Source organism: Ischnura elegans, chromosome 8 (genome assembly GCF_921293095.1).
Source record: "Ischnura elegans chromosome 8, ioIscEleg1.1, whole genome shotgun sequence".
Classification (NCBI taxonomy): domain Eukaryota; kingdom Metazoa; phylum Arthropoda; class Insecta; order Odonata; family Coenagrionidae; genus Ischnura; species Ischnura elegans.
The window spans coordinates 59184743-59211368 of NC_060253.1; the positions used below are offsets into that span (position 1 = coordinate 59184743).

At 38.2% G+C, this 26626-nt stretch overlaps 1 protein-coding gene across 2 annotated transcripts in view; it reads left to right on the top strand.

Annotated features, from left to right (window-relative positions):
- The first annotated feature begins 7115 nt into the window (after nt 1-7115).
- The window catches only part of LOC124163443 (neuralized-like protein 4), a 55283-nt gene continuing 35772 nt past the window's right edge, over nt 7116-26626 (top strand). For both annotated transcript variants that reach the window (XM_046540359.1, XM_046540360.1), the window contains exons 1-10: nt 7116-7300; nt 7669-7770; nt 16730-16843; nt 18930-19089; nt 19660-19934; nt 23106-23306; nt 24212-24352; nt 25573-25666; nt 26174-26273; nt 26450-26626. In XM_046540359.1, the coding sequence (XP_046396315.1) occupies nt 7142-7300; nt 7669-7770; nt 16730-16843; nt 18930-19089; nt 19660-19934; nt 23106-23306; nt 24212-24352; nt 25573-25666; nt 26174-26273; nt 26450-26626 (1523 nt within the window). In that variant the 5' untranslated portion in view covers nt 7116-7141. The remainder of the gene's footprint in view (nt 7301-7668; nt 7771-16729; nt 16844-18929; nt 19090-19659; nt 19935-23105; nt 23307-24211; nt 24353-25572; nt 25667-26173; nt 26274-26449) is intronic.

Sequence of the window (26626 nt, forward strand, 5' to 3'; positions counted from 1 at the left end):
GACTTTTTTGCGATTTTTTTTAACGATAGGAGTTTTGATCATTTAGCTACTTTTTAAATTTAAAACAGCCAAAAAGCACTTGTCATTTAACCAAGAATAAAGTTCCAGCCGGGAATTTAAACCACGAACTCTAGACGCCGCCGCATAACCTCATCCCAAATAATCATTAGAAGTGTTATCATCGACATCGCTAAGCCGCCAATAAGTTCTTTTTCCCGACCAACTAAACATCGCTTGTCCCGACAAGTGTTGTGAAGAAGAGCTCGCAAAGCGGCCGATAGAAGGTACGTTTGAAGACATGGGTTCATTAAGGAGGAGTGAGCGCTAGGGCGCGATTCGCATTCGCTACGTAAACCTCCCTGACTGCGTGAGCGACTTGGTAGGGCACCCAAATTTTTGCTTTAATGCCTCATAGCAACACGCCCCTAGTACAACGGATTGCTTCAGCGGCAGCGAGTGCTAGGGCATGAAGGGGCCTCAAAGAATTTTCCGAATAACAACTCCGCCCCAGTGGCGTAGCCAGGTGGGGGGTCCGGACCCCCCCCCCCCCCCCCCCCCCCCCCCCCCCGAAATATAAAAACAAAATTATTGTCCTTCATAGAAGAAAACAATATTGAAAAATCAGGAATTTACAAAAAGTTTTTTCGATTATCAAAATTCTTAACATTAGTTTAAAACTCATTACTTAGTGCCCGGTTTTTCAAAAATTTTCCCCCCTGGTTTTGGACCCCCCCGAACGAAATTCCTGGCTACGCCACTGCTCCGCCCTCGTAGCGAACGCGTTCAGGGCCGTAGCTACTACTGTTGCGCTCTGGGATCCCACAACCCCCGACTGCGTCCAAACAAGGTGGTATGGTGGCATATTTGGAATCAAATGCACACATGCTGCGACATATTTCAACTAACGTTACGGCGGCCTAAAATTATGTAAAAAAAGTAATGCTTGATAGATCTTGTCATGTCATAAATTACGCATCGAGTACCAGCGTGCTGATTTACATCCCTGTTCTATTACCAAAATTTTCAATTTTTTGTAATAGGGTAGTTTCCTTCATCAAAGAAAACGAAAGGCATTGATTGCGATTCGTTACCCACCATCAGTGTATTCATAATACACAAATTATTTGGTTTTAAAAATCCCAGTTCAGACGAATGGCAATGGTCAATTTTAACCGCATTTGAAAATGACCAGATTGGCGCCCATGCCCTGACGTCACAGGAACCTAGTTTCTATACGAGTAGATAGGAGTTTTATATCGTCTGAGATTACCAATGCATGCATGAGGCACAGAGCTCAGGGAAACATGTCTTAATAATCACCTATTAAAACTGCCTAAGGTCGGAAAGTTTCCTTCGTTTGATAAGGTATTAATAATCCTTTTATAAGCCAAGCGCTATTAGCTAGCAGGGTACTCAGCTACATGCTAGCATCCTGCGTCGTATCAGTGCTCAAAGCCTCGCCCCAAGGTCACCTCATTTGCGGCAGTGGGAACCAGAACGACGTCACACGGAGATTTCCCGGCATTCGTACTTAGCCGTTGCGTTTTCGCGCGCTTGAAAATTTTCACTTTTCATTTAATCGCGAAAAACAGATACCGTCATTTAAAAATCTAAAAGCGTAAAATACGTACTCCAGGAGTAATAATCTTTCAATTCAGGCAATAAAAAAATAATAGGAAACCACCCTATTTATGTGTTTTCCGTCGTGCAAGTCAAGAACCCATCGACAACTTGTACTATGCATAATGCTTGGCGATATATTTGCTTAAGTCAGAAAAAACTGATGCTAATTCTAAGATAAATGCATTTATTAATTGCCAACAAAATATTTAGGAAATCGGTCTCTTTCAACCCACACTTGCAGTGTTCGGTCCCTAAAATAGAAATTTGGGTCCGTGTGACTGGTTGATTGACGTCCGGCGCACTGTTCGTCGTGGACGTCATTGCGACCGCCTAGGAAATTCTTGTGCCACTGGAGGACTTGAGTTCTGGATACCAGTGGCGGAGCGGAGGGGGGGCGTTTGGGGGATAAAACCCCCCCACAGCTCAGAGAAATTTTTAGGTTTAATCCATTTTACTTAATTGGATTGATATTACTAATAGAATAGCGTAAAGATTAATAAAACATCCCTTCGAAAGCCGTAAAACTCACAATTTTAAGCCATTTATCTCAAAATTCCGCAATTTATTAATTCGCACCTACCGCTTATCCTGGTGGGTATTCCATACCCCCATACACCCCGGTATTAGTTGCCCCCCCCCCCCCCCACAGCCTTAATTCCTAGCTGATTAACACAATAAAATGGATACAGACCGACTGACTGACGTACTAAGTCGCTGAAAAATTACTATTCATGCATAGATAGTATCAATAGGGAGGACCCATAACGATGATATAATCAACAATCTCCGGTCGATCCATTACTTTGCTTCTTTGATCTTTCCTTGTGCGTGCCAGATTCCAGCCTCATTCGCAGTGTTAACCTTTTCTTTCGTGTGCATGCTTGGTGCGCTGTCTAGTTGCTGAGGTCAGAGCTGAGGTTAGTGGCCTCCATTCGTAATGACGCAAATTAATTGTATCGTGTGTATCGGTAGAATACTGTGTCGTCACCATGATGTTAACACCATCACTTTTCCATTAATTTATACACGTTATATTGCGGTGATTTTTTTTTGTAAAATATTATTTTCCTAAATTCATTTCCCGCCCTGATTAAACTTCGAACAAGAATTTTATGCAGGGCCCATGTAAGTACATCCAACAAGATTTATAAGGAACCTAATAAAATTCAGTAAGATTATTTAGGAAACAGCATGTATTTGGAGTAAACAAGCAAAGATAATACAAAAATGTTCCATAATCTAGAATTTAATCGCTTCCAAAGTTCATGAATCGCGTTTTGAACAACATTTTTGCAGATACAACGACTTTCGTCATTCTATTCCACATAGGCGTCCAATTTCTAGCTAGAATTTTTACTTGGGTGAAACGTAATGAGACGAAGAAAGATGTATGTATTACACGAAGGCACTTGGTGCCTGTGGTAAGAATTTACGATATTCAAAGCTTATTTTACAATATTATGAAGATGAATTCAGAGAAGTTCTCATTCGCTATGAAAAACGGAAAATTGAGGGAAACTGAAACGCCCAGAAGCAAGACGAACTGTGGACGGATGACGAGTCTGCGAGATTACTCGCAGTTGAACAGTCGTGTGGTCCGTCTGCCTGCTTAGGACCCAAAAGGTCAGAACACCTTGTACAGTAGGAGGTACAAAGCTTCACTCCAGGAAGATTGCTTCGGTGGGGGGCGTATATTAATTAGACTCGCCGCGCTGCGCGCGCTCTTTAGGGGGCCTCGACCCCAAGAATCCCCCCCCCCCCCCGGACGGCTTCGCCGTCGATGTCGGTTAAATGCTCGATCGGAGGCGTGAGTCGCCACCCACGGCTTCCCATACCTTCGTTTTGGAGACCGCTGCGCCGCTCAGCGCCGTTCCTCGTTATGGAGCGGCTTCGCCGCCCAGGGGTTAGGTACCCCCTTGCGGGTACCCTGATTGGTCCTCGGAACGGCGTCGCCGTTCCTCGTCAGGGGTCGGCTTCGTCGCCTAGACGGAAATGTCATCTCGGAACTGCTTCGCCGTTGTTTGTTTGCCGCCCAGGGGTTAAAGATGCCCCCCGCGGCTGCGCCCCTTGATCCTCACAACGGATTCGCCGTTCTTCGTTCTAAAGCGCTTCGCTGCCCAGGGATGGAGTTAGCCCCCATGCGGCTCCTCTACGTCGTCCTCGGAACGGCATCGCCGTTCCTCATAGGATGGCGGCTCCGCCGCCCGAGGGTTTCCGGAGCCTCCCGCGCCCACGACTCCTCGGGACGGCTTTGCCGTTCCCCGATATGGGGCGGCTTCGCCGTCAGGGTTTTTCCCTCCTCATCAAGCATTATGTACTACCAGCTATCTTCCATGTCGGTCATGGATTCGATAGCGATCAGTGCAAGGGGTAGAAAAATGCGGCGGAATATAGACGCATAGTACCCAAGAAGGCGGCTCATTAGCTTATTTTAATTTTTCGAAGGGGGTCCAGGGGGTTAAGGGGGTTCTTATGTGAGTACTGCCTACGTTCACTATCGTTTACATGAACTCCGTAGCAATGAGTCATAGAGGCAGGGTATTGCGGCGGAAATGTGCGAAAAGAACCAGAAATTGGCGTCATTGCACATTCCGCGTTCTCCACGTAGCGGTGCATAGGCGCACTAATAAGGCATCACTCACGTAAATTTCGTGGCAGTACCTTGTCGGGAAGTGCTTAAAAAAACGCGTTGAAGTTTCCGTACCCGAGAACCGTCTCTTTGCCTCTACTATTTTATGAAGAAATCTACATTACAAAACTTAAGTTTTATTAAGGATCCGTCAATAGCCCTGGAGAAATGAAATTGACGACGAAAGAAAGCCTATTCCCTTGCATTTCTGAATAAATTAAAACAATACATGTAGAATGATAGGTAGCTGAAAAATGCGACTCATTAACTAACTTTAATTTTTTTAGGGGGCTTCCAGGGGGTTATCGGGGGTTTTAGGAGCTTTTCCCGTGTTGTGTCTAATACCAATATCCTCGCTAATACCTATGCTAATACCCCGCCCTCACTAAAAATGCCGGCTCTCTAGCTGTAGTGCAAGCATGGTTTTTCGACGATCGCACCCGTTTAAATTAAACATTCCGCGTTCTCCAGATAGTGGCACACATGGGAACGTACAAGACATCACACACGTGAATTTGGTGTCCCTACCTCGTCGAGAAGAACAAAAAAAAATTGTGCGTTGGTGGGATGCAAACTTCACGGCGGATGTGTTGTAAGTTACCAAACGTTGTAGGAGCTGGGGAATGGATTCGACTCATCACCAAATTTGACGAATCATTGAGCTGGTTATGTTTGACTGATCGAGATTAAATTGACGTCAAACGGAAGCCTCATCCTTCTAGTTTCATTATCTGCATAAAACATTCGCAGATAAGGAATAGTGGAGGAGAAGTGGCTGATCGCGTGCCGGAAGACATGGAAGAGTCGATTTTTGAAGAAATAGAAATGCTAATTTTGACGATTTTTTGTGGATACTGTTTATTTGCAAAGCGGATCAAAACTAATTGGATTCGTAAGCCTCATTATTCTTCCTTCATAATAATTGAACAATATTCCCGGCAATGGTACGGTTCAGGAGCAATAGCCGATCGGGTGTAGGAGATACACAAAAAAATCACGAAAAATTGAATTTTTCTCCAACTTTGAAGAGTCGTAGGGAAGGATTTAATCGACACAAGGAGATAAATTTGACGTCAAAATTCTTGTTTCTCAACCTGAAGCAAGAATTCCCATATGTGGAACCGTAAGGTAGCAGAAGGCGCTCCCGTGTCGGAAGGTACCGAAAATTCGAATTTTCTGCCATTTTGAATTTTTCGGGGGGTTCTGGGGGAAAGTCAGGGTTTTCGGACTTCCCCCCCCCCAATCATTTTTCTTCCCCCACCTTCGGTAAAAATTTCGTACTTCCAGCACGTCGGGATCGGGCTGTATATTTTATAGATGTGGTGATTTTGGCCATTTTTGGACCCACCCTCTCCCCTTAATGAGTCATCGTGAGAATTGGATCGACCTCCTCCTTCTATAGATTTTAATCTCATGTGAAATTATAATGCGTTTTTTCAGTGTAAATGCGTTAATCTACACTTCGTTGCGCTAGATTTATAAAAATTTTATCAAATATTAAAAAAAAATTCTTTAATTATTTTTATTTAAGTAAAACAAGTATTTTAGATTAGTAAGATCATAGTATAAATCACATTTTATGCTGTTTATTAGCAATTTCGTAGTTGTCTTGAAGTCGATATAATATTTGAGCCTTTGCGTCCAGTTTTTATTGCGGACATAATGTGGACGCGCATTTGTTTTATAACGTTTTTATAAACTCGCTTTGTTGTTTGTCATCTTTTTCGGGTGAAATCTTGCAACTTAATTTAAATGCACTTCCCGACTAGTTATCAACTTGAATTTTTTTATTTCCGGAGGAGAATCCCCGAGCCCCTTACACTGGGAGGTATTGCGGTAAATAAACTACTTTTTCACATGTAATCTCTATTTTAATGCCTCGCTGATTCCTTCAGAGAGAAATAATTCTCATTATATATGATGCCTTAAATATCGTAAATTTTTTAATTTGTTGATACGGGATTGTGTCTGAAGTACCACGCTCCGAAAAAAGGTTCGAGGGTTCAAATTCTTATCGCACGGTGACTTGGAAGTGATTACCGATGGCTTTAACGTAATTTTAGAAACCAATTTTTATTTTAATTCATACCAATTTAATTCATGCCCGCACTTAAAAAAATTAGTTCTATTCTAATCTACTTTGCCTTTAAAAAAATAGAATTGTATCAAACATGATCTTCAAAACAAGTCATTTTTCGGCCAACCCTGATGTATATGCAATATCCCCCGAAGAAGAATAAGTATTATTTTTTATTTCTCAGCAAAGATATAAGTTGATAGCATATCAATAACAAAAGAAGCCTTTGCATATTTTTGAACGCAAATCAGATTTTGATGGTGATGTGGCCGCATAGTGTACCCAGAGATTTACAACTACAAGGTAATAAAATATGAATAAATACGGAGAAAAAAAAGAAAAATCGTTGAAAACTAGGGAAGATTTGGGAAATACTGAAAATAAGATGGGAAATACTATGCCTGACATATATAATAAATGAAAATATCTACACGAGCAAAGCATTATATATAGTTTAAATCAACGCAGAGAATTTATTGAAAAACTTCAAATGGAATGAGATAATCAATATATGTACTAATATGAGATCAAGAAAACCCTTCTCTGGTAATAGCGATGGTAAACATAGCAATAGCTATTTTTTCTTTTTATTCTACATACAATTTATTTTTTTCTGCGAGATAAACATGATCCTCGTCGGTGTGTATGATAAGGAAATTTTAATATGCACCCAGAAGGTTTAACTTTGGCGCTTCTTCCATGTTATAGCTGCAGCTAGCTGTAGCCCTGTAGCCTCACAAGGTGGCAGCACAGGTGATTTCCAGAATATTAAAAGACCGTCCATGTTTCATGGAGTTGTTTCATGGTAGAATATGGTTGCTATGTTTCAAAGGAGGTGTGGAGAACGCGTTACATTAACAAACGGAAATAAAACAGCGACGAGAAATTTCGCAGAATTCAATTACGGATTGGTGCTTAGTAGTGAACCATTAGTGGACAATCAGTTATTTGAAGTTAGGATTGACAAGAAGGTGATAATACCGACCTCAATTGGATGCTATTATTAGTGTTTATAGGACTGGCTATGGCCTTAAAATTATTGCATGACTCTCAAGCAATATCCGCACAACCCTTCTTAGTGCTCGATTGCATTTGAAGTCAATGATTGCTCCTGTCGCTTTGGTAAACAATAGCTTGACAGGTCTTCTATTAAGTCTACATTGGTGTCATTTCTTATGTTATTTTGAATTTATTTCATTTAAGCATAAGAGTGGGTGGAAATTTTGAAAAACTTACGGCACCGCCTAGCCCCTACGCCCTGACTTAACGTAAATACTAGTCTCACCATCCCACCCCCTCTTCTCATTACTTTTATCGACACACCTTCCTTTAATTACAGATAAACTCCTGGAGCGGCAGTTTAGAAATCGGCGTCACAGCATGCGAACCGAGTTCCCTGGAATTCAACTCGAGTGCCACCGATCTGAGAGATGGCTCCTGGGTGAGAACTGAAATTTATTTCTGTCTTAATCGGTGGAGAGGACATACCACTTTACAGATCGTAATGATTTTGGCTTAGTTCTCTTACTATTAACTAACCGCGGTGCTCATCATCCGTAGGTCACAGCACCATGTGTTAAAAACGAATTATTGTTGTGGCATGGTAAAAAGTCCTCTGTAGTAAACAAAAGATTGCAATACAGCTAGGTGTAACGTCAATACAGTTTTTCTCCATGAAATGAATTTGATGAGTGGTTCTTTACGGTTTTGTTCACATTGTTTTAATGAAGCTGAATTTTTTGATGCAATCATTCTCCATTAAAATCGTGATAGTAAGGGAAACGCGTGTGTATGATGAAGAAAGATAGGAGTTCACGATGAAAACGTTCTATCATTGTTCAAAGAGGTACATACTCGGCGTGCACGTTATTGGTCCCCTCATCGCAAATACTGGAAATTGAGGTCCTAGGAATATGTAGTGCTGAGAGAAGAGTAGGTAACAATTCATTTTGCTTTCTAATGACACGTAAAGTTTGGGAATTTCTCTATCTAAATTTGACTACAACAGTGCTGGTGGTGTGATGGGAACTAGTTGATATAGGTGATTCGTGGATCTATTTCTTTCTGCCCCAACTAAAGGTCTGCTTTGTATTATAAACAATATTTTTAATACCTCTGCTATTGGAGTCGAAAGAATTACATGCTGGGTGCACTGCCACTCGACATAGAAAGGTCCCCTAGCAATGGTTTGTACATGTTTGCTGTATCTTCCTTGTGGAATTAGTTGTGCACGAGAGACACTTGATCATATTCTTCAACTTCACTGTCATCATCACGATCGAAGTATAGGCATTGAAAGAAGAATATTTCAATTTATGTCATGTTTAAACTCTCTAATTGGAACTTGTGTCTCATAGTCGTGTGTCATATAGCATGCTGCCAATCTTTGGTCTTTTCAACTTCTGTATTAATAGGTTTATGACAGTCGCATAGCTGAAACAGCTGATCACCTCTGATTCCTATTTTTAGCGGAAGTTACTTCATTTCTTGCTCTTGTAATCATTCGCGACTACCCCATTGTATTCCTTCCCTGTCATAGCAAGCTTCTTTGCTTTTTCTACTAATTAACGCATACTTATTATAATTAGGCTGGTGAGCAATGGCAACTCTGCATGGTTAGGGAAGGATGTAACTCCTCTTCCATTTCATGACCAACCAGAATGAAGTTGACAGAGCCTAAACTGTAATTGTCTCCAGCTACTTGTACTAGTTTTTGTATTGCATTTGCTTAACATGTGGATTTTACCATGGAAGTAAATCGGTTATTTTGTATTGGTGTTTCAGTGTAAATAGCACTGACTGTGAGAAGTAATCAGATTATTTAAGAACTACATTAGATTGGGGATTTATTTGTGATGCTTATGAGGTGGAAAGATTTCAGTTGGTCAGAATCTTAGTTATAAAACCTCTACATATTGTGAGATAAAGATATCCAGGAATACGTTCCTAGTTAGACTCATTTCTCGAATAGCAATCTTAATTCATTGTAGGAACCTTCAGCATAACTTGAACAGAAATATTTGAACCATGAAGCTGTGAATGGAATATGTAATGCAGTATAAAATATTTGTTTCAGAAATGTATAAATTCACTTACTCATTACCAACTATGTGCAGGGTTCCCACTCAACCGTGACAACCTTAAAACCGTGAATTAGCCGTGAATTTCGTCTACCGTGAAAAAACCTGGAAAAAGCCGTGAATTTCGTCCTAAAACCTTAAAAATCTCTCAATCTTGATAATAATACCTTCCCAGAAATATTCAACTTCGTTTGTACTGAGCGCACTTCTATTCATTGTGGCGAGCATCGTCGCATGGGCCAGGAAAGCTTGGGAACGAATGTTGCCTGAAGAAAAAAAACATCTTCCCCAGCACATGCCTTTTCTCTCCCCCCTCCTGAAATATGACACCACTTCTCATCAGCTTGTTTACTTTCCTGGACTGGCATGGTTTCCCCTCCCTCGGTCACTGCTTAGACCCCCTTCCACCCAATTAGGCTTCCCACTGGCTGCAGCGACCACTTTCGAAACTAAATCTAGATGGCCTTTGTATCGAAAAATTTGAACGTTTATTCAACACCCTCAATCCTGTGATTGGAAGATCGCTAACCTTTAGGGTAAAAAATTTCATGGCGCAGTCATATGGTCACGCTTTGCCCTCTGCAGTATGCTCTGCGTACCCCTGTACGCGATAGCATCAGTTCCGAACTTCACCTCGTACGAGTGGTTCCCTACTTTCCAGGGTGGCTGGACTTCAAACCACCGAGTGTTTTCCATGTGGGTTTAATAAAGTCAGGTTTCATTTTCACTAGTTTAATTTTATTCGTCTTCCGACCATGGCCCCTCCGAAGAAACTATTGAGAACTTTAAGAGATGGACTGAAAATAATTGAACATGAAGAAAAGAATCCGGGCTAGATGCGCGTAAATATTCCAGAGCGCCTTGGGTTGTCCTCTAGCACATGACGGTAGGGGTGGGGGTAGAGTGAGCTACCTGGAGAAAACAAGTAGAGATATGAAGGCGAAGATCCAGGTGAGCGTGCCGCTGACGATTAACGCAACATTGTTCACCCTTTACGCACTACCTCAATTATATTAAAAATATATTCATTAGAGAGGAACAATTCAAGTAATAGACTATTTTTGGCCTTCGTGATCCATCTCACAACCAGTCACTGCGCCGGCGAATGCGGTTGTTTTAGGCACAACATGCACATTGCTCTCGTGAATACGTGTACTGGAAATGGTGTTTGATGGATAAGAATTTTTACATCAGACTGAAATCCATAATAGCAGTTTAAATGCCGAGTGGAGAGCAAACATTTTTTTAGTGAGGTGGCGTTTTCCTTCAGAATTTTGAAAGATATATGAGTCGAATCAACAATATGACCTATGTGTCTTGATAAAGTACTACTATTCCTGTTACTATCTAAAATATTGTTTGAAACCTTTAATGAATATCATAATTACTCGCTAAAATCCTGCGTTTCCTGGGACATAGGCAGGCAGGCAGGCAACCTAGCAAAAAAATTAAGCATTGATCGTTTTTCCTCATTCATTTTATAATCGTATCATTACTAGGAAAATTTTTTTTTCCCTGAGTGGAGTTCCAAAAAAGGAGGGTAGTCTTAGAATCATGTTCGTCTTAGATTCGTGCTAACCCGGTGTATGAAATTGTTTTTCGATTTATTATGTTCTATAAACAATTTTCATAAAATATTTTCCGTTAAATAAGAAAGAATCAATGTATTATATTCTATAAACAATTAAATAAAATATTTTCCGTTAAATAAGAAAGATTGGGGTGGGGGAAATTTGGTTACTGTGCAGTAATAACAACGTGCGCAAAAAACAATCTCTCGGCGAGGAATTAAAAAAGGACCTCGGGTGTCCGGACGGAAGAAGGTCCGAAGGGTATTCGGCGTCCAGGCAAGAGCGCGGTTGGGCTGGTCCTTTAGTCGGCCCTGAATTTTGCAAACAATAGATCACGTCATAACAGATATCACTTTTCATTGCGGTGTTATCATTCACGGCGTTTGTTGCGTACGTTAATTTTCTGTAGATATACGGCCAGTGATTTTCTTATTGTTGGCTTATTAACGGACCGTGAATTTAGCGAAATTGAGACTGTGAAAACCTGAAAAAAACCGTGAAAACCTGAAAAATAACCGTGAAAACCTGGAAAAAGCCGTGAATTTCATTATTCAGGTAGAGTAGGAACCCAGTATGTGGTATTCCATTATAAGTTTTTTTGGAAATTACACTATTACTTATACCACTTCTTTTTTAAAAACCATGACTGGGGTTTCGATGAATTATCATCATTTTCAGGTGCAAATCATGATCTATGCATTTATCTAATTCTTGTTACCTAGTTACCTGATGAATTTTAAAGTGGACGCCAGAATAGGGGAAAAGGATGGGTAAAGATATTCATTTATCAGAATAATATATTAATAATAATAGTGGTCATAATAATAGTAATATATAGTAAAATGTATCATAATTTTCACCTGAAGATGATGATAATTCATCGAAACCTGGGTCGCACTTTTTAAAAAAGTAGTGGTATAAGTTATTGTAATTTCCAAGAAAACTTAAATATATAAATTATTTGAAATTGCCATAATACTACCACAGTAGAAAAGGAATTGCTTAGCAGTCAGTCCTTCCTGTCCTCTCTCCTTCCTACTTTTCTCTCCCTTCTCACCCACCTCTGTTCAGACTCTGTGGCAGGCAGTGGCCACCTTCAAGTATGCAAAATTGATGCATTTTGCCACCCCCCAGAAGTTTTTCTTGTATAGCTTATTCAACTTTACTCATTACTCCATATTATGTAATAAGGAAATTCAAGTAGAAATTAATATAAAATGCCTATGCAGCTGTCTTTAACATCAAGGCAAAAAACCTCAAATTTCCTGATGTTGAAGTTGTTTCGGGTTTCCCACTGGGTGAGGTTCTCCATCTCTGCCTAGCCAGGAAAACCTCAGATCTTTCCTCAAATTTCCTGTCGAAAAATTTGTACGCTCGGAAAAGATATCATTTCTGCAGTCCTATTGGGGTTGTTCAGCTGCCATTAATTTTTGTTGTCAAGTCTGGGTGGTGAAAAACTCAGGAATTGGTTAAGGTTTGATGAATATCATTCGTGTGCTTTTTCTAAGATCCCTCAAAATTTTTGATATCGAGGATAAACTGAAAAGAGGTTAATGGAGCCTGCAGAAGTTCAGAATGCAAGTGAACGAGTGGGATAAATTTTGTCTGTTCATGTCTTGGGAAATAAAAATATGAGAAATATACACAAATCAGCTCAACCATTCAGCATCAATTTCCAAATCCTCAATTAGTAGGTATTTAATACCAAATGGATATCGAGGTATTATTACACCCCTTTTCCTAACTAGCTATATCTGTTTGATCAATGGAATCACGGAATTGATTTTTAATGATGAATTATGTCTCGGAGAGTAGGCATGAGACGTTATTCCTAGAGGTCCGTGAAAGTGGTTTTATTTTTTGCTAAAATTCGTTTTAAAACCATGTGATTTCGGTGTTAAGAAAATCTTGGAGGTGTTTATGTAATGCTACAATTTTCCCATGTTTATGGGTATTTTATTATTTTATGGTTCACGTTTCAGGAATACTTGTACATTTATTAAGCATTCACATAACATTTAACACAATTTTGATTATACAAAATTTCTGATAAAACTAAATGAAGGAAATGGTTCAAGTAATATTGGTGCGAGGTGTATGAATGGTTCAAGTATGTAGTCTTGGCGAATACGATCGGCAAATGGCAAATCCCCACTACCATATACGTGTATACTTCGAGAGCCTTTCCAGAATTTTTGGATTGCTAAGTTTCTCTACACTAAATAAAGCCTTTAAAAATGCTTCGGTAGTAGCAACAACAAGATCCTCCTTCGCTTTCTTTGACTGAGTGACTGTGTGTTCAAACGATAGCTGTCCTTTTGCGGGTCCCCTTTCTTTCGCACGTTTATGTGTATCGCTACTGATGTGCTTAAACAACGTGTCACATATTTCAAATTCAAATCTTTTATTGCAAAATTTGCTCAGTAATACTGAGCAAATTCTGCAATAAAATTCTGAGCTGAATTCACTTGCCCTGGTATGAGTGGTATCACTAGCTTTTTAAAATTCCTTTCCTTCGTTCGATATTTAAAGCTGGAACCAGGATAAAAAAAACAGTCCAACCGCAAAACACAACCACTCACGATGGTGTTTTCAAACTGAGTGCTGGGTAGCTATGGTATAAACATAGTACTGTATTATAACTTACAAATAGGGTAGTTTCCTTCATCAAAGAAAACGAAATGCATTAATTGCTATTCGTTACTCACCATTAGGGTTTTCATAATATACAAATTATTTGGTTTTAGAATCCCAGTTTAGAGGAATGGCAATGGTCAACATTAACCTCATTTGAAAAAGGCCAGGAAACATCTCTTAATAATCACTTATTAAAATTGTCTAAGGTCGGAAAGTTTCCTTCGTTTGATAAGGTATTAATAATCCTTATTTAATCCAAGCGCTACCTGCTAGCGGGGTACTCTGCTACCTGCTAGCAGCCTGCTTTGTATCAACGCTCAAGGCTCGCCTCAAGGTCACCTCACAGGGCGGCAGTGGGAACCAGAAATACGTCACACGGGCTTTTCCCGTCATTCCTACTTAGCCGTCGCATTTTCACGCGCTTTAAAATTTTGACTTTTCGTTTTATCGCGAAAAATAGGTATCGTCATTCGAAAATTTAAGAGCGTGAAATGTGTACTCCAGGAGTAATAATCTTTCGATTTAGGCAATAAAAAAATAATAGGAAACCACCCTATTGGCCAAAATATTTCATGTCGTGGGCTCCCTTTTGATACCCCTCATCCAGGTGTTTAGGGAAGGTAGGACAGCAGCTAGAGCAGGCAGCATTGCTTAGTTTTGATTACAGCTGTTGCCAATCGGTCAAGAAAGGCAGTGAAAGAAGCACAAATAGCTAAAAATATTCGGATTCAAAGAAACTTGAATAATTATTCCACATTTATCAATCCTGAAACATCTAGAATGAGACACTTTCTCATCTGAAGAATTAGATATTTGATTTGGCAAATGCCGAAATGATTTTTTTTTTGCATTGAAGCACAGTGGAGAGCCGAATATCCGACGAGATGTTTGCTATCATGGAGAACCCTCTCTCCTCCTATCCTTTCTGTTCCTTTCTTCCCTTCCCCCAACTGCGATCGTTTCGTGTTTTCAAATAACCATACGTGTAAATGGATGTCTTTAAATGAATCGAATTGCGCAGTTGACGGCACAGGGCGGTTGACAGCCACCGTGGTCACCACGGCACCCATTTCAATCCGGCCCGGCGGTGCGCCATCTACGGCGTGAAATACAGGCAGTGCTACATTGAGGCCGCTTTCTGACGAAGCGACTTTTCGCCGGCCGCCGTTCACGTCTCGACGCCGTGAAATTCAGGCCACTTTCATACAAGACGACTCTGTCACGCTGTAGGCCGTGTCGTGAACGGCGGCCCGTTCCCAGTCAGTGGCCGTGTTTAAGTCAACAGAATTGTTACATTAGACCCACACTCAAGATAAATATGATAAATTTACCGGCAAAATATTACGCGGATGCATTATGCGCGAGACTAAACGAGCCAATTGACCTTGGAATTGTAATGAGATAGAGAAAATGAACGTCGGCAGCGTTAAACAATGGAGGCTTATGCTTTAATAGATTATGACTCATAAGATGTGATTTTTTCGCAAATTCCCCTGAAATCGCAAAAAACGCGAAATTTCGTTTTTATTTACTGATTTCATGTTATTTCACGATATCGTGTCTCCCAAATTTCACGGACATCTAGTAATTCATCATTAAATAATTGAGGTCAAGAGAAACAAATGGATTGATTTTAACCCATTTCACATTGTTGGATAGGCGTGAAACTTTGTACACTTGCTTACTCTTGATGACAATACAATGTTCAATAATCAGACATTTGAAATTTTGTTTCATTGTGCTCTAATTAATTAACCAAATTTCTGTATGGAAAAATGCTTTTAAATTTTCAAGATTGCATTAGATATAAATGTTTGGGCAGAGATTTCTTTAATAGCTGTGGTTTTAATCGATTACCTGATTCACCATGAAAAGGTAGAAAGTAATGATGTAACAAAATGATAACATAGCATGCTATTTCCAAAAACATTATAATGTGTAATAAAAAGTAAAAATAATAAGTTTTTCATCACTCTGAGAATAGGGTGGTTTCCTATTATTTTTTTATTGCTTTAATCAAAAGATTATTACTCCTGGAGTACGTATTTCACGCTTTTAGATTTTTAAATGACAATATCTATTTTTCGCGATTAAATGAAAAGTGAAAATTTTCAAGCGTGCGAAAACGCGACGCTTAAGTATGAATGCCGGGAAATATCTCCGTACGTCGTATTTCTGGTTCCCCCTCCCGCCCGGTAAGGTGACCTTGAGGCGAGGCTTAGCGCTGATACGTCGCAGGATGCTAGCGGATAGCTGAGTACCTTGCTGTCTGGTAGCGCTTGGCTTAAAAAAGGTTTATTAATACCTTATCAAACGAAGAAAACTTTCCGAACTTAGCCAGTTTTAATAGGTGATTATTAAGACATGTTTCCCTGAGCTCTGTGCCTCATGCATGCATTGGTAACCTCAGACGATGTATAACTCCTATCCTCTCGTGTAGAAACTAGGTCCCTGTGACGTCATGCGGAGTGGAATCGCATGGGCGCCAATCTGGCCTTTTTCAAATGAGGATAAATTTTGACCCATGCCATTCGTCTAAACCGGTATTTCAAAAACCAAATAATTTGTGTATTATGAATACACTAATGGTGGGTAACGGATCGCAATCAATGCCTTTCGTTTTCTTTGATGAAGGAAACTACTCTATTAAGCTGGGGTGCTGTTTAGGTTTAGTTATTAGTATGTATTTCATGTCAATCCTTACTCACCTAATAGGCTTGTCTACACTCATTTATAATAAACCTTATCAGTGCCCACATTTTATTCCCCAAGTGACATAAAGCTTATTTTTCACTTAATCCTGCATTTTATACTGTTTTTGGAAAAGGCATTTTTTTAAATCTCTTTTTATTCGTCATCTTTTTCATTCCTCATTTCACTAAGTTCATGGTAAGAAATGGTGGATTGTAGATATGTATTTTATAATAGGTATTTAGAATGAAGCAAAATCTGGAAATAAAATTATTATGTGGAGAATTGCGAATATTAAATTATTGATTCTTTTAGTATCTATGCTTGGGATGTAATTATTAAATTCAATCTCAACTTCTCACTCTCTATAGTGTCATTCAGATTTTTTACCTTTTAGTTTACTTGTGATGATTTGTTACAGGTGCTGTCTGGAAACTCCATCCTGAAAGATGGACGACCAATACTTGATGTCTATGGTATTGATCTGAACAAATTAGTCGAAGGAGATCGAGTGGGAGTGATGCGAACATCTCAGGTAATACATTTCTTCATTTGTTTAAATTGTTCTCCATTGTTTTTTTTTTAAGACTATTATTTTCTAATACAGTCATTCATATTCTCTATTCACTCATCTCATCCTGCATGCTAGAATCTTATTGAGATTTTAACATGGTGGTAGGAAAAATACAGTCGAGAGGTTCTGAATATGTAGTAATTTTTCTTTGTATATCTCATTTCCACATCCGTTCTGTGGTTATAAAAATTTTTCAGTATGTTTTATGAGTAATATATTTCTTTGCACTTTAAAACAGAGATGGTATTGGCCAATTTGTAGAAAGTACAAGCAAATCCTATATATTTAGATTAACGAAAAAATTTTCATGGACTTGTTGATATCTATCATTCTAGTACTGTACTATAAAAGCCATCTGCCACGCTTTAAGGCATAAAAATTAGGTTGATCTGTTTCCTAGGTGCATCGATTTCTTTTCTATAGTTTGCGTCTTGATTCTATACGATAGCCATGCTATTTTTAATGTTAAGGTATCTTCTCTCACAATTCTTTCTTAAAACTTACAAAACACAGCTGTGAAGTGCATAAAAAGAATGAATATGACACAGTGCGTTCCAAAGTTGCAGCTCACGCAAAAGAACCTGGTGTAGTCCCAAGTGAGAGGGAGGGTAGGTAGTGGTGGAAGGGGTGAAATGAAAGGATGGAGGGGAAGGAAATGAAGCAGAGAAAGTGGGAATGGCAGGGGACCTATCCACTTAAAGAAAAAGTTGAAATTCCATAATGGCTGTTGTGTGTGAAATACAAATGGCCACAAAGCCTAGATGCATGCGAGGGAAGGTGAATTAAGATTATTCTTTAAGTCAACGCCGGAATAATTCCAATATGAGTTCTTCATATGTTGCTAGCTTTCTGCTGACTAAGTTGGGCTATATTCATCGTACAACATGAATGCAATTCTTGTATATACTTTCTTCGTCTTTGAGGCAGAATGAACTTTGACTGCAATATCCCACGGTATCTTCACTACAAAAGCATTAATAATTAAGCTGGTTCGTGATAAGTGAAAGGTGCAGTAGGAATAATTTACCCTGTCGAACATAAAATAGAAAATTTTCTGTTGAAATAAAAACATTTGCAAGTCGCTCAGCCATCAAGGCAGAGGCACAAAGTGCACATATGCAAGGCTAGTAGGAAAGAGAGGAAATGCTTCATTTCCAAGGCCTACCCTTAAAACTAAAGAAGAATTTCTAGCTGTGTGCCGTTGCTGTGAGATAAGATGGAGCCATTATCCAGGTAGTGGTGAGTCACCCATTACTTGTAGCGGGAGTGTTGGTGGCAATTAGGATGTTGTACCATTGATGATCCACACAAAACCACCTTCCTTTTCTGTTCACAAGCATTTTTTAGAGTTCCGTGGCCCAAGCCCAGGGATTGCCCACTGCTCAGCGACAAATTCTTTTGCAAAGCTAATTTTTGCTTGCTATTTTTCCTAGTAATTCAAAATAGACCAAACTCCACGCTAACTTTCGCGCTAATTTCACCAGGTTCTGCCATAATTTTGTTGTGGACTCCACCATGGATGTAATGGTACTGGAATCCCACTCAAAGTGCTGTGTACAGATAATTAATTGCTATTTTCTACGATAATACCCACCTTATGACCTTATCAAATGGTGTAACTGGTATATTTAGGGTTTTACGATGAATTAGTGGGACTGGGAACATCATGACTTTACTGTGTGGTGTGTCAACGTATAGAGCGATATTTGGGTTGCATTATAACAGGGGCATCCAAGTTTTCCATTTTCTCCATGATACAAATCAAGTAAATTTTTTCAATCTTGCTTCATTCACCATAAAAACCTTTCTTATAGTGATGATGAACTAATTGTTATTATTTACTGCCAAATACTGTGGCTAAAACCACATGATTTTCAATCTGCATACATATTTCTAATTGAAATTATTGTTTTTCTCTTCCATTCTGCTCTTAGTCTCATCACTTACTTTAGTTACAGTCTGGAATAATAGGAAAGAAATAGGCATAATTTGAAATTCCTTTGGCAGCATAACTGATTATTATTTTTTTTTTCAAATTTATTTTTAGGGGGAATTGGTTTTCTACGTTAATGGTTTGTCACATGGTGTAGCTGCCACTGGTATTCCTTCTCAAGTCCATGCTGTTGTTGACCTTTTTGGGAAGTGCGCACAAGTTACATTGTTATCCAGTGATGGGCCAAGTGATGAGATCTGTGCTATATCCGACAGTGAGTATTATTTGAGTGATTAATTTGTCAACCACACTTTATGAATTTGCTTTCATGGCTTTTCAATGGGAAGATCTGTTGGTTGCTGAAATATATAAACTTACATATTTTGTGCCAAGTAATGCTGAAGAATTTAATTTAATGAATGGTAAGCTTTAGAAATTTCTTTGCGATAAATAATATTATCCTGAAGTCATCTGAGTTTTTACCTTTAGATGAATGTAATAGCTTTTATTCCAGTAAATGAAATCTCAACTGAATATGAGGGTTTGGAAGTTAATTTAAAGATATATTTTAAGGTCTGGTTTAATTACTTCCAAGATTTTTATTGCAAGTCGTGTGTACTCTTTCTTTAATTCCAGCTTTGCATTCTTCTTTACTTTTTCTTTATCATTTTTTGATAAAATTTTCAATGTCCAGCAGTTTCATTTCAGCATTTTTCAAGCTATTCCAGATTCTTTTTGCTTTATTTTGCATTTGAAATTTGAAAAGTTGATCGGCTAATATTTATGAAGTTAAATTTCTTATACTGATACCATAAAATGCTACCTTACCTCCTAACTTTCTTAGGCCTAACAGTCAACAATCTAAGTCTGACCAATGGGGTCGTAGTTAATCCCATTAGAACCAACATTCTGGTAACGTCAAGTTTTGATGGAACAGGCATGACCAGAGGTGGCGGTACGGTTTCTCTTGTAGAAAGATTACGTTTCTTTGATCGAACCGGCCAGCTGGTGAGGTTGACCAATGGTGGCAGGACTGCAGAGCGGAGGAGACCCATGGATGACTTCAACAATGGTGTCGTCATGACGCATAGGCCTCTTAAAGATAATGAGCTCTTTGAGGTAAGCTTTCCTTTGTTCCAATTATATTTCCATAAAATAGCTTTTGAATGCATGCTACCTAGTCATATGGAGCCCTTTTAGTACTTTTAGGCAGAAATCGTGAATACAGTAAAATTTTACACAGTTGGAGGGACCGAAATGTGGACACTGTGTAAAATCAAAGTGTGTAAAAATCAAGAGTTGGTATTGAGGAGAAGTATAGTTTTCAGGATAACTCTTGCTCATTATTTTTAGAACCCTTAATCACAAAGGCTTTACACCCTGTGGGCCTGGGTTCAAGTCCTGGCAGTTGCAGAAACTTATCAGAGATGGCCCTATCCCTACTTGAGAGTAATGTGGAGGGCACTTCCAGTGCACCGCTCTGTCCAGCAGATGGGACGTTAAGCCCTCGTCCCTTTAAGGTCTATCATTATAACCTGGCTAATGCCAACATAGGGTTCCTTTCCCCCCAGCCCTTACTTCATGGCGCTAATGACCCCAGCTGTCAGTTACCTCCTTCCAAATAGCATACCATAGATAATATGGAGCACATAGGACCCGGGATACTCGGAAATTCAGATTCAGATTGAAATTTACTTAAATAAATAAATTTTTCCGGTGTTTAGATAAATTTTTTAAAGTGAGCTATTTAAATAACCGCACAACTACCGTCATGCCACCAGTGATGAATAAAAAAATTATTAATAGTCCCGAACAATCTTTCTTCTTTATAATTTTTACGCATTAAAAAAGCATTTTCCCATGAAATTTTAGCATTAGTAGATAGAATCTACCGGGTATAGCTTCTCTGTCGGCATTCTTCCGCGAATTCAGCGCCAGGACCTTCGACTCACAAGCCGTGTGACTCATCTTCACATAATATTTTCCCTCCCCATATCTGATAACAACACCGGACACTTTTTGTATTTCGATTTAATGGTAATAAGCCATTCCTGAGTTTAAAGGGACTGCCTTATCACTCACGTCTTGAATTTGACTTCAATGATTGCATGACGATTGACGACACGAGTTATTCTCCGAGGGCATTTACTTCCGTTCCGTTAAAAATAAACGCTTGCCACCTAGCGGAGTTAAGCTAATAGCTATTCAAGTTCCAACCATGTTTCATTTAAAGCCACTGACAATGAGATACAAGTTGAATCAGCTCTAATAAGCGCGCCGCGCAATCAACTTTCCCTCGCCTCCATTCGTCCCGCAGATGTGGGGTTAGCCCGCGGAATGAGGCTCCGTATGCTGCTTTTACCATGGTGTTGAATCACCATCAACTTACGTCCATACTAGAAGTACGACTAACTTTTTTGGATCACCCTGGAAGCCAAAATTGTAGCACGGGAGGATTTTTAACGGCTCATTTCGCCGTTATATTTCGCTGGGGCGAAGGAAAACATAGTGTTCGCAAAATTCTAGAAAACCTACCGTTAGGGATAGATATTCCGGATTAACGACCGTCTACTGTAATTACAATAAATATGTTATTAACAGCGTCGATCAATAAGTCAAATAATAAACAAAAGGTGATAATGTTAATATCTCCGGCGATCATCTGTCGCATACACGGCGATAGCCGTATATTTTAGGTTTCGATATCCTACTACGGTATATCTTAACTAAGAGCGATATTCGCGTTCGTAAAGGAGCCTGAAATATTACTGAGAGGGCGTAGGGGGAAGCAATAATTAGATTCGCGATGTTTTTAGTTTAACACTCAACAGCGCAACGTCATTCTAACCGTTCTTGTATTCATTTTTGCAACTCATTTAGATGAATAAATAACCTAACTTCATATTGCTCCAGTCGGCATTTTCAAAACAAGTCGAAAGACAACTGCGTAAAATCAAAATTAGCAGCCTCTTTGGGGCTGAGGTTATGCTGCGCAAAATCGAAAAACTGCGTAAAATCAAGAAAAGATGTAAAATCGAAGTTTCACCATTGGAATTCCCAATGCTTTCCGGCCGGACTTGAGTGTCGCTGCGTAAAAACGAGACTTGATGTAAAATCGAAGTGCGTAAAATCGAAGTTTTACTGTATACTGATCTGTATTTGGCAAAAAATGTATTTCTGTAGAATAATTGAGCAACTAATTGGCTTAAGTTGGTATGCCCAAAGACTGGTTTAACAGATATTTCTTAGGCAAATATCAAGGGGAGAAGGAAAATTGTTCACCATCCTATTAGCTGGTGTCCCACATTGAATTTTTGGTAAATATTTTTCATGATTTATGTAATTATGAAATGTGAATTGGATCTGAATTTTGTATCTATGCATTTAACATTTTTCACATCCAATGATTATTGTTTTACATTATGATTCTTTCCCTATTAGAATGATGTAAAAATTATCCCTAAATAGTGTTTCTGCTTCATATTTTTTCTGCATTTTAGGTTGAAAAAATTTTTCCTACATGAGAATTTTTACCCAATTGAATGTTTTTTCATCATGGTTCTCACTAACAATTATCCAAATCTGAATTTCTGCACATTAGTAAGAATATTTGCATGCAATTTTATTAAGTCAATTAAATGCTTCTTCATCGGCATTCTTTGGTGAATGCAGTGTGGGGACCTTCAACTCATAAGGTGGATTATTTTGTCTTCACGTAATGTTGTGATGATTTGTCTCCCCTCTACTGATCGCAACAGTCAACTTTTTTTATTAAATGTGATCTAATGGTGTTAAGTCATCCCAAGATCATCAGTGGCTACCTTATCTTTCACTTTTTGAATTTGACTTCAATGATTAAATGACGACTGACAACATGAGTTATTCTCTGAGGGCTGCTACTTAATTTTCAGTGATGGCTTATGCCCCTTTCACCACTCATCTTGGTGGGTTGTCTATTGTTAGCTATACATTTACACAGTCCAATTTATCTTTTCAAAAGAAGAGGCCCAAAATTTTTTGCAAAGGCTTCCTGTGTAAATTGTCATTTAAATTTGTTAACTCTAAGGTGTGGGCTCATCTCCATTTTCTGGAGAGAAGTAGGCTTGTTTTCATCTTCATTGTAAAATGTTCTATTGCTAAAATTCTTGATGGAGGTTATTCATTTTTCATTCTGCAATATGCATTGTGTTGGATATTAAAATTTGGCCTAAATGTATATAAGAATTATTGATGTAAAGGCTGCATTATGAGCATAATCATAAACCTTACATGTTGCTTCTACTTTGGCAGATAAGGATTGATCGGCTTGTAGCAAAGTGGTCTGGAAGTATTGAAGTTGGGATTACTACACATGATCCCTCCACTCTGGAGTTCCCTGCCACCATGACTAACCTCAGAACTGGAACGACAATGATGTCTGGTTGTGGAATACTAACGAATGGAAAAGGAACTCGTCGAGAATATGGAGAATTCAATTTGGATGAGCTTCGGGTTTGTATACATTTAGCTTTATTTAATACTTTTTTGATATAAGGTCTTCAAATACAAATTTTCCCCTTTAACTCCATATTTATTTGATGAGGCCAAAATTTTCTGTTTTTGGTTTTTGCTAGAAATAGTTGTGTGTAGTAACATGCCATTATTTTTGTAATAATGCTGAAATTTTCATCTTTCATTATGGGACTTTCCACACAAATTTGACCTGGTGTTTGCTCCTTGGGCCTCAGATTGCTGTGAAATGTATGATTTACAAGATATTGCAATGTTGTGAAACTGCAGTTTTACAAATTTATTCCCATTTTACTAGGGGTTGCTATATCATTAAAACTCAATTTGAAAATTTTAATTTGTTATAAACAGTGTTAAATTATTTGGATTTCATGATTCAATCCATTAATAATCTCTTTCCCTTCAATAACTGAAAAATGAGGCATTTCATGTTTTTATATCATTCTTATTTCCAGAAATATGATGTGTAATGAGAAGATGCTGTTGTAAAATTGAAATTTTACAGTATTATCATGTCTGGTAAACCATTGCTCGTGCTGCAAATAGGCTTTGGGGTTTTCATTTTCTAATAAAGTAAAGACGATTTGCTGAATGGGGTCGATATAGGGAACCAGGGGGCAAACTAATGGCCGAATTTTGTGGAATAATCCTCATACATTTTAGAATGTCATTTTGTATAATTTATAAAATCAGCTATTATTTTAAATTATTGAGTTAGATACATTATGCAAATGACCCTTGCATGGGTAAGTTATAACTAACTTAGCCTCTAGTGTTGTTGATTTGTCAATAAACTATCATCCTCATGTTTGGTGAGTGAACTATGTGTAATGGTTATTTTTTGTTCATTGAATTTCACTGTTCAACAAGATGATATCTATCTGCAGGAAGGAGATCGCATTGCTATGATGAGAAAATCAAATGGCAACCTTCATTATTTTATCAATGGCTTGGATCAAGGCATTGCTGCAACCAAGGTTCCTCAGAAAGTTTGGGGTGTTGTTGATCTGTATGGAATGACTGTTAAGGTAACTAATATTTAATTGGATTTTGATTAAGATCAGCAAGAAACCACTTGCTCTTGGTAATTATTTTTCTGAGAATCTTCTGAGCAAGTCTAGTGGAAGTCTCCCATTCAATCTCTCACTTTAAAGCCAATTGTTTTGCTTTCACATGTATAGCCCTTATAAATTCTTTTTTATTTCATCTGTTTTAAGTTTTTAAAATGAAGCATTAAACACTTCATTAAGATGCTACTCAAAAGATTCCAATCATTTCCATCAACTGATTAGTTTGCACAAAAAGAGAAATTTTTTTTTCTTCAAAATTTGCTTTCCCAGTGACAACCTTCAATTATTAAATCAATGAAGAAAGTGTTATCCTAATTCTCGTACTTGCCTTGACCTGAAGAACTCTGTCACTGGTCTTTCATTGTTTCATTTTCTATCTTTTCCTATGTCTATATTTCCATTGTACTCATACATTTTAATTATTTTCTTTTACTAAACAACATCCAATTTTAAAGGGAAAATCCTTTATGTTTTCCTTGCCAATTAGAAATTCAAGTCAGTTTTCTGTTTCCTCCCAATGGAAACTGAGGTAACATTTTTTTCAGCTATCACTAATATTTGTAAGCCTTTGACAAATATGTTGATGTTATATGGTAATGATCAAACATTTATAATAAAAGTTATTTCATTATTTTAGTGGTATGGTTTAAAGATGAATGGTGTAGCAAAACTGCGCATTGCTAATGTCGTTAGATTATTTTATATTTCTGTGTAAATAATATATTTTTGAGTGGCAGCTATGTCTTCATTTTTGTTCTGAAGGTTGTGTAGTTACTTAAGTCGCTAAGAAAGAAGTGTATGATGAACTTGAGCTTCTTATAATTTAAGCTGATCATTTGTCTCTGCTTTCATTTGGCTATGACTTAGCTTGGCCATACAATAAATCACAATCAGTTAATTACCTACAAGGATGAGGTATTCTTATTTACCAGCAAATATATCAATTTTGTGGAATGTTTTAATGTTTTACTTGCCATGATTTAACAGTGTGTGAAATGCTTTAAATACTTTCTACAGATTATCTGTTTTTATTTGATTAAAATTAGGTTTATATGGTGTTCCTTGAACCATTAATATGTGAATAAGTTTCTCTGTTAAATACCATTTGAGGCATTTTAAAAATCCCTTTCACTTCTATAATTCCATCTTTTAAACGGTAGAGATTTATTCTCTCTTAGGTAACCATTGTAGATCGAGATGAGAGGGAGGAGCAGAACCTAATTACGAGGAGAAACACTGTTTTGAGAGATCAGCAGCTAAATGGATTAAATGGTAAATAGTTCCACTATTCATAATTGTTACTATTTTGTTTGCAAAGGAGGAATCAATTTTTGTGGTTGATGAGTTTTTTCTGAAATTTGGGAGAAGTTTGTTAAAATGATCTGGTGCTTCCCATTGAATTACTTTGAGATTTTTACCGCCATTTATTTTAGCCAGGTGAGCCGTTCCATTATTTTTCAATGTTTCGAAGTCAGTTTTATGCTAATATTTGACATAATACCTCAACATAATTTTACATAATACCTCATGTTCAGCATTATTCAATATTACCTGGAAGCCAAGGTACGATCCAAACCATGAAAAGTTAGCAATTATGGTACAATTCACATACTAATAACCCATGAGGAATTTTGTAATGAGAATTGAGAATTTTTTCTGTTGAGTAAAGAATGTATTGTTTGTAATGTAACGTTTGTGACAGGCGGCCTTGGTTTTTATTTTTGTGAGTTGATTTTGTAATACAGTGAAACCTACATGTAACAAATTTGATCATTACAGATACTCCTGATGATGATTATGTTGAACGGTTGATGTTTCATCTAAACTGTGGGACTCACGCTGCTGTGATTAACAATGGACGAACTGCTCACAGGCCAAAGTAAGTTTTAGCATTTCCTATTACCATATGAGGAATGAGTAAAATTATTCTTAGGGAGAAGTCTGATGCTATGCTTAATGGAAGTGTATGCAGTTTCTCTCCCTCTCTTTTTGAAACTCGTATGATAGTCCGGTGCTTCCAAATGATTTTTTTAAATGGAAATATTTATTTTCCAGTGCTGCGGATGACTTCAATAATGGAGTAGTTTTGACAAATAGGCCTTTGAAACATAACGAACTGTTTGAGGTCAGATTGGACAAGATGGTAACAAAATGGGCTGGATCCATTGAAATTGGAGTTACCACTCATTCTCCAACTGATCTTGAATATCCTTCTACCATGACCAATGTCAG